This window comes from Phaseolus vulgaris, chromosome 10 (assembly GCF_000499845.2).
Source record: "Phaseolus vulgaris cultivar G19833 chromosome 10, P. vulgaris v2.0, whole genome shotgun sequence".
Lineage (NCBI taxonomy): Eukaryota > Viridiplantae > Streptophyta > Magnoliopsida > Fabales > Fabaceae > Phaseolus > Phaseolus vulgaris.
In genome coordinates, this window is record NC_023750.2 from 38,888,017 (window position 1) to 38,896,414 (window position 8,398).

The 8,398-nt window shown below is 30.6% G+C and overlaps 1 protein-coding gene across 2 annotated transcripts; it reads left to right on the forward strand.

The window, feature by feature from the left end:
* Window positions 1-1,124: 1,124 nt before the first annotated feature.
* On the forward strand, window positions 1,125-6,960 carry LOC137818666 (cyclic nucleotide-gated ion channel 1-like). Of its 2 annotated transcripts, none has more exons than XM_068622220.1 (9): window positions 1,125-1,256; window positions 1,897-1,968; window positions 2,577-3,069; window positions 3,893-4,105; window positions 4,191-4,489; window positions 4,765-4,876; window positions 5,157-5,393; window positions 5,717-6,114; window positions 6,471-6,960. In XM_068622220.1, exons 2-9 carry the CDS (start codon window positions 1,940-1,942, stop codon window positions 6,769-6,771), a joined length of 2,082 nt encoding a protein of 693 aa, XP_068478321.1. In that variant the 5' UTR covers window positions 1,125-1,256; window positions 1,897-1,939; the 3' UTR covers window positions 6,772-6,960. The 2 variants fall into 2 exon arrangements, with proteins under 2 accessions (XP_068478321.1, XP_068478322.1); XM_068622221.1 differs by having other exon boundaries at window positions 1,227-1,472.
* The last annotated feature ends 1,438 nt before the right edge of the window (window positions 6,961-8,398 follow it).

Consider the following 8,398-nt stretch of genomic DNA (forward strand, 5'->3'; position numbering starts at 1 on the left):
TTACAAATATTTTTAAAAGAAAGATAAAATATGAAATAAATTTTAATTGGTTAGATTAGTCTATACAAGATAATAAGTTAAATCTTTTATATAATTTCTGCATATTCTTATTTTTAATTTGTGTAAATTAATTTTAATTTGTAGATTAGTTATTTCTTATTTTTTTTAATATGCATGACATTTAACTATACTAATGGGTGTTTGTTTGGGATTATAGATTGAGTAAAGATAAAAATCAATTTATGTATTATATTACATAATTGAAAATAACTTTTTTTTTATAAAAGTTTTCATCTTAAGTATTATTATACAACTTGAGATCTCAATTATGCTCACACTCCAAACAACAACAATCATCTGCCATCACATTAAAAAAAAAAAATATGGAAGAACTATACCAAAACTCATATTTTGTAAGTTGTTTTTTTGAGGTTGAATTAAACTTAAATTTATTTGAGATAGTCAAACTTAAACTCATTTCTTAGTATGCTATTGATTTATTTTTGTACCTTCACTACAAAAAAAACATGAAATGTAAATCAATTTTAGAGACAAAAAGAATTAGTTGCTACAGTTTTTCAGAAACTAAAAAAAATTTGGTTTCTAAATTAGTTTTTATTATTGTTAAATGGTTTCTAATTAACAACCAATATTTTTGCTACCAAATTTATAAACTAAATAATTAGTAGTTAAAACCTTGGTAGCTAATTAGATACCAATTTAAAAATCAATTTTTTTGTAGTTTCTAAAATGATTTCTAATTTAGTTACTGTAACAACTAATTATTTTTTGTCTCTAAAATTAGTTTTTATTTATTTTTTCTTGTAGTGATAGTGTAATTCAAAGTATGAAAAGACTATGGATAAATATCCAATCTCACTTTTAGGAGGTTTACCTCATGTTAAAACCCAAATTTTGTGAATTTGAGGGAGAATGAGGTCCAAATTTTTGATGGGTTGGTACGTAGTAGTAATGTATGTACATATATGCATGCATGTACTTGACTCTATTAGTCTTGTAACAACCTCAGTCATGTCAGTGTTGCTCCTGCTTTATTTCACTCTTTCTTCTTTTTCATTCCATCACTATCATACTAGTAAGTGCGTGACCATCACAATTCTTTAGCTGAAGGCTTATTAATGCAACATTTGTTTCTTTCTTTAGCTTATGCTACTCAACTTCTGCTTTTCCTCGGCTAAGTAAAGGAAACAGGGAAGAAACTTTGCACTTTCAGCCAACCTTTACATAATAACAAGGTTCATCTTCCTTTAACCTTCTACTCTTGCCATTTTCTCTTGCTTTCCTCAACCACAACACACTCACTCCATGTCCCTTTAACTTTCCCAGAAGCAAAACATAAAGCCATGTTTGTTTACTCTTCGTTTTTTAAACTTTCTTTGGATTTGTTTTAACCTTCAGAAGAGAGTTTCATAGTTTCTTCCTCGGCTTTCCACAGATGAGAAAACTTTGAAGTTAGTTGTTTTTGGATTGAACAAGTTTTGCTATCTTTATATGTTGTGTTCTACATGTAGTTATTCATATTAGCCTTGTAGTTATTCTTTTGACTCTGGTTGTGGTTAGTTTGGTGTTGTGTACTTTACTTAATTGACTTGATGAATTTAAGTAAATATTTGAGCCATTGATGCTTTCTTGTTAAGAGTTATAACTTTGAATATGTAAGTTATGGAAAAAAAATTTGAAAAATAAGCAAAAGATTTTTTATAGCCTTGCAGAAAGTACTGAATCTTGGGGAAGCATTCTGGTCTAGAATAATAATGGGAACTTGATAACAAAATAAAAAGAAGCCAAATAGTTTACCTTTTTCACTAGTTACATGTGCACTAATTTAGAGGTTTTGAAGAAGAGAAGTTTTTAATTTGAAGTTGAATTTTGCAGGCCTGAATCTTCTATTCTCAGTGCATGCAGCAGTAACTTAATCATGACTGCAAAGGGACAGAGATTTGTTAGGTTCGTTTGCTAAAAGCCTGGTTTTGTATTTCTGCAATTTTACCTTTTTTAATTCATTTTTGTTACATTTTTGACAAACATACATTAGAATATAACTATAAAAAGATTTTTTTTTGAAAGTGAACCATTTTAAAATTATAGTAACCAAATCACAGTCCTAAATTAGTGCTTTTCAACTTATAATTGTCAAACTAACCTTTTTTTTTTAATTTCAGCACTCTTTGCAGACTTTTAGAATCATATATTCTGCCTCTGCATATTCATGCTGCCTCAGTCATTCATTTTGCTTTTGTACCAGAAAAAAAGTTATTAGAAAAGCATTTTTAAAAGATGTTTCTCTAATATATGACAAATTGACCCTATACAGTGAAAGCAATAATTGGAAAATGATCTAGTCAACAAGATTAGTAGATTACTCCACTGTTACAAACACTATCCAATATTCCTACCTTTAACTGCTAGTAATGGAATTTGATTATTATACTCTGGTAATTGGTACTAAACCATTGTATTGGCCTTTTAGGAGTTCTGATATTACGATTTTTTATGGGAAAAAATTGATGCTAACATTTACTTGATTCTTTACTGAGTTTCATATTCCTGGCCAGGTTTAAGGATTGGAAGTCATTTTCATCTTCAAGTATCGAGCTCAATGATTCCACTAGTGACGGATTTCACAAAAGAAAAGTTCAATCAACACAAAGTTCTGTCAGTGAAGAATCAATAAGAAATTTGTCTTGTAGGAGGCATGTTCTTCATCCACAGGGACCAACACTTCAAAAGTGGAACAAAATTTTTGTAATCACAAGTGTGATGGCAATCTCTGTGGATCCACTTTTCTTTTACATCCCAGTGATTGATGACGATAAAAAATGCCTTGATTTGGATGGAACACTCAAGATTACTGCCAGTGTTCTCCGCACATTCTTTGATCTTTTCTACATTCTTCACATTATCTTTCAGTTTCGAACCGGGTTTATTGCACCTTCCTCCCGTGTGTTTGGAAGGGGTGAGCTTGTTGCTGACACTTCAGCCATAGTCAGGAAATACCTAAGTTCTTACTTCAGCATTGACATTCTATCAATTATTCCACTTCCTCAGGTATCTTTTTCTCTCAGTTGAAAATCTCACAATTCATTTTGAATCACTAGCATATCAGTTTGAACCATCAATTAATTGTTGTAACCTCAAAACTCTAAATATGTGAAGATTTAATTAAAATACACATGTGTAAACAATTTTTTACACTATCTCACTCTGCAAAAGGTCGATGATAAATTTGTTAACTCTGATATTGACTTCTTTAAAAGTCACTCTAAAGATGATTATTGATTAGTTGACAAACAATTAAACTCAATATATAATTAATTCCTTGGATTGGATGGTTTCAATGCCTTGTAATATATTTATATGTATATGTGTTCTTACTGAGGATCAACGGTCTCTCTTCTGAGTTATTAAATACTGTGAGCTTTTCGAGTGGAAGATTTTCTGACGTTCAAGTGACTAAGAATATAAATGATTTTGTAAGTTAGTGAATGAAAATAAGATTAGGTCTACTTCATGAGGAAATGATGGTATTTATAGACTTTTGGGCCTGAGTCCAATAAAATGACTACTTTATTGTAATTGTTAGGCGACGTTTTTCTTACATGTGACTGCTATTATGTGTACTTGGTAGTTAAAGTCGAGTTGTGAGTAATGTGGGTAGTTATGAGTTATAAGGTAAACTGTAATAAGTGTTTAGCAGTTCTTTTCACTAACACATATATTATAACTGCCTGTATTTTAGGTACTGAGTATTACAATATGTATTCTCTTGGTGTTTATCCAAAATGAAGGCAACTGCAACAATAAATTTAAGTTCAGTTTTATTTGAAAGACATAATTTGATGTTGTTTTAACACTTTTAATGTGTTCTTAGATGGTGATTTTAGCTATGATCCTATTCCCAACATGCTCAGCTCCTTACGTGGGAAAGGATTTGTTGAAGTATGCAGTAATTGCCCAGTACGTGCCAAGACTTCTGCGGATCTACCCTTTATTCAAAGAAGTAACAAGCACTTCTGGCATATTGACTGAGACAGCATGGGCTGGAGCAGCTTACAATCTTTTTCTCTACATGCTAGCAAGTCATGTGAGTTGATTTTGTCACTTACGTTCATAACTCCTTACCTATGTTCCTAGTAATCATGCTATGTTTTATGAGCATCAACTACCAGGTGGTTGGAGCTTTCTGGTATCTGTTTTCAGTAGAATCAAGGGTGAGGTGCTGGCGCAAGCAGCTGAAGAATACTACTTTCTTTCATGAATCCTACCTTAGCTGTGGATCTTACAATTCTACTGTTCAATCACTTCTTAATCACTCTTGCCCTATCAATGATCTACAAAACATTGGAGACCTGGAACCTTTCAATTTTGGAATGTTCATAGAAGCTATAAAGTCTCGAGTGTTAGAATCAACTACTGATTTTCATCACAAGTTCTTCTACTGCTTTTGGTGGGGTTTGCGCAGTCTAAGGTAGGCCAATAATCTTCTCTGGATTGCATATGCAACATTTCCATTTTATGAACTTAGGAACTTCATTTAATCTACCTGTGTTCTTAATTTTGTTCCTAACTTTTCTATCTAATTGCCGATATTAGTGCATGTTTAATTTGAACTTCGGATCATATCAAACATAAGTCAAACGTAAATCCGTGCATCCAAATCCATGCAAGCTGAAAGCATAATACAACCTTAAGATGGAGGCTAAAAGCATGCAAAAGTCATATTTGTTTTGTGATCTTTTGCAGTTCAGTTGGGCAAGGTCTCGAGACAAGTACTTATGTAGGGGAGATAATCTTTGCTATCTCCATTGCTGTCTCTGGATTGGTTCTATTTGCATCACTTATTGGAAACATGCAGGTAAGTCTATGAGATGAGATAATAGACAAGAGAATACAGTGATCTTGTATACATTGGTGTATTTATACCTCCCTAATCATAGATACAGTGTAATTCATGAGTCTTTATTTTTCATTTTTTCAAATTAAAGGCCAATCAGACAAAGGGACAGATTTAAAACCTCAAATAAGAAACAAAATTTTCATGAATTTGGAGTGTTATAGAAGAGTTAGTTTCATTCTCCCACCCTTGTCATTTGTAGAATTTCATGGATTCGGTACTGTGTTGGTTATTGTTGCAGAAATATCTACAATCTACCACTGTCAGAGTTGAAGAGATGAGAATCAAAAGGAGGGATGCAGAACTGTGGATGTCCCACCGTATGCTACCTGATTTCCTGAAGGAAAGAATTAGACGGTATGAACAATACAAATGGCAAGAAAATAGGGGTGTTGAGGAGGAGACATTAATTCGCAACCTCCCCAAAGATTTAAGAAGGGACATAAAGCGCCATCTTTGCTTAGATCTACTTAAAAAAGTGTGTATCATCCATAACCATCTCTCCATTCACTCGGTTCTTTCCTTATGAACAATATGTTTTTGGTGTTATTTTTCAATCAGAATCAGAATTCCTTAAGTACCTTTTGTTTATAAATTCAACCAGAAATGGAGTTTCAATTCAGTAACTTACTCTACCTTTAATGCATGTTCTTATTATGCAAATTAAATTATCTATGAAACTTCTGATAAGTGATATACAGAAAATTACTCAAGCAACTGTATCTGAGTTTTTTTCTTTTACCTTCTTTTCTTTTCCTCCTTCGTATGCTTCTAACACATTCTACCTTCTTACTGATCTAGGTGCCATTGTTTGAGAGCATGGATAATCAATTGTTGGATGCACTGTGTGATAAACTGAAGCCAGTCCTGTACACAGAGAAAAGTCACATAGTTCGTGAAGGGGATCCAGTTGATGAAATGCTGTTCATCATGCGTGGAACACTTGCAACTGCCACAACAAATGGTGGAAGAACTGGTTTCTTCAACTCCTCTGAGATCAAGGCTGGTGACTTCTGTGGAGAAGAGCTTCTAACATGGGCCTTGGACCCCAACTACTCCTCAAATCTTCCCATTTCAACTAGAACTGTGGAAACTATATCAGAAGTTGAAGCCTTTGCTCTCATGCCTGAGGACTTGAAATGTGTTGCTTCCCAATTTCGACGTCTTATAAACAACAAACAACTCCAACACACTTTCAGGCAACGATTCACCTGATTAAACTTTTTTTCCTCTTTGATAATGCATCGTTATATTTTAAGCAAAGCATTACAACAAAATATATATGAATAGATAATATAAGCACTAGATGAAAAAAATGTCAATTCTGATAACAGTTATAATCTTAAAAGTCATGTCAAAGATGATTTTTGATGAACAGATAAGTGAACCAATCTGAAATCTATGTTGGTATAACTTTTAAGAGAATTATCATTATACTGTTATAAAAGTCAGCAAACATATATCATTCACATCAATATGAAACTAGATCACAGTGTGACATTTTTTGGTTATTACACAGAACTTAGGATTATTCTTACATTTAGTTTTGGTTCAGGTTCTATTCCTTGCAATGGAAGACATGGGGTGCATGTTTCATACAAGCAGCATGGCGTAGATACAGAAAAAAGAAGGCAGAGAGGCTGTTACGTGAAGCAGAAGAAAGGATTCAAAATTTGGAGAATGAGGAAGGGTCCGCACCAAGCTTTGCAGCCATTTTACATGCATCAAGGTTTGCATCAACTGCATTGCGCCACCTGCGAAGTGGTAAACGTACCAGAGTGCCACAGCCACAGAAATTGCTACCCCTGATGCCTCCGAAGCCTTCTGAGCCAGATTTCACTGCTCTGAAAAACTAGTTTCTTAAGAAAATTTACAGCAAAACTTGTTGTGATTTCACTTTTGTGCATATTCAACATGCATGTCCTTAGCAATTTTGTGAGCATATATGTTAGTAGCAAGTGGTGTTAAGGATTTCCTATATGACAACATTCTGTGAATAATCTTATTCTAATTAGTTTACATATTCTAGTATTTTCTTTGATAAACTACTTGTGTTTTGTCTCCATTCATGATAGTAGTACATTCACATCTTAAGATGATTATATATTATATGTTTTAGAAGTGCATTATGGTTGTTTTCAGAAATGATTATGTTATATGTTTTGTTATGTTGACATCTTGGTTAAAATCATGTTAAATGTGTTTTTTTTAAATTTTTTTTATTATAGTATACTTTCCATTACCTTTATAGGTCTAATTTAACAATAATAAATTAATTTGAACTAAAATGAGTATTATTTTTTAAATTTAAATTAAGTACTATTCTGAATAAATGAATTTGAATATTTAATGGTCAAACTAGTTGCTAAGAAATTTTTTTATATTTTACATCTTTCTTCTCTAAGTAATAAATTTATTATTTATTTCAATTCTAAAATGAACACTACAATAAATTCATTAAATAATAATTAAAATTAGAGACAAAAATAATTAGTCACTATATTAACTAAATTAGATACTATTTTGCATAGTGATATCTAACATGAAAACTTTTATCTAAAAAAATAAATTAGATACTATTTAGACACTATTTTATTTAAAGTAATTTTATTAATAAAGTAATTTTTAAATTGCTATCTAACCATTAGCTACCAATTTTAAAAATAATTTATAAATTTTTATTAATTATAAAAATTATTTTAAATATTAATAATTTTTTTAGTATTAAAATAGTCTCTAATTTAATTCAATAATAACTAATTATTTTAGTATTTAAAATTAGTTACAAATTAATAATAATTTTCTTGTACTAAAAATACGAAATATTTAATCATATTTATATAAGTAAATGATGACATTTCCTTAAAACTATGATGCAAGTTAATAAAGACACGTTATCTTATACAATTCCGTCATTTATGTTTACTAATTAGTTAAGACATGCATGCATTTTATTTTAAAAATTCTTATCCAAGTCTAAATATTAAACCAAATCCACATTTTGTAAAAAAAATAATTTGGATTTTATAGATTTAAATCTAAAGAATTGAATTGTATTACTCTATTTTAAATCCGTATTTTTTTAAAAATGTTTAAATGTTTATATAGTTTGGTATATCCAAGTTTAAAATTATTCTCAACTTCAGTTTTTATTAAAAAGTTTGTTGCCCTAGGTAAATTAAATTATCATAATCTCCCTTTGCATCTTTAGTAATTAAATTTGAGTATAAAAATTGGTAAATTTTCTATAAATTTAAGATTATAACCATTTCAATATAGTGTACTTTGCATATATATAAATACTTATTAAGATTTTAAGTATATGCACATAAATTTATCATTATATTTACAGTGACAATTTTGATTATCTTCATCTAAATCGCATACATTCTTTTCTTAGCTATGTACTTTGTTCACCTTAAAACAACTATTTTTTTTTTAAATATCATTGTAACTATAAAGAATAGACAAGTAAGGATGTTG

Excerpts from the sequence above, each read along its gene's own strand:
- LOC137818666 (XM_068622220.1), top strand. The coding sequence starts at position 1,940 with ATGACTGCAAAGGGACAGAGATTTGTTAG. Across the intron at positions 4,106-4,190 it reads TCTACATGCTAGCAAGTCAT|GTGGTTGGAGCTTTCTGGTA; the intron begins GTGAGTTGATTT and ends ATCAACTACCAG. Across the intron at positions 5,394-5,716 it reads GCTTAGATCTACTTAAAAAA|GTGCCATTGTTTGAGAGCAT; the intron begins GTGTGTATCATC and ends TTACTGATCTAG.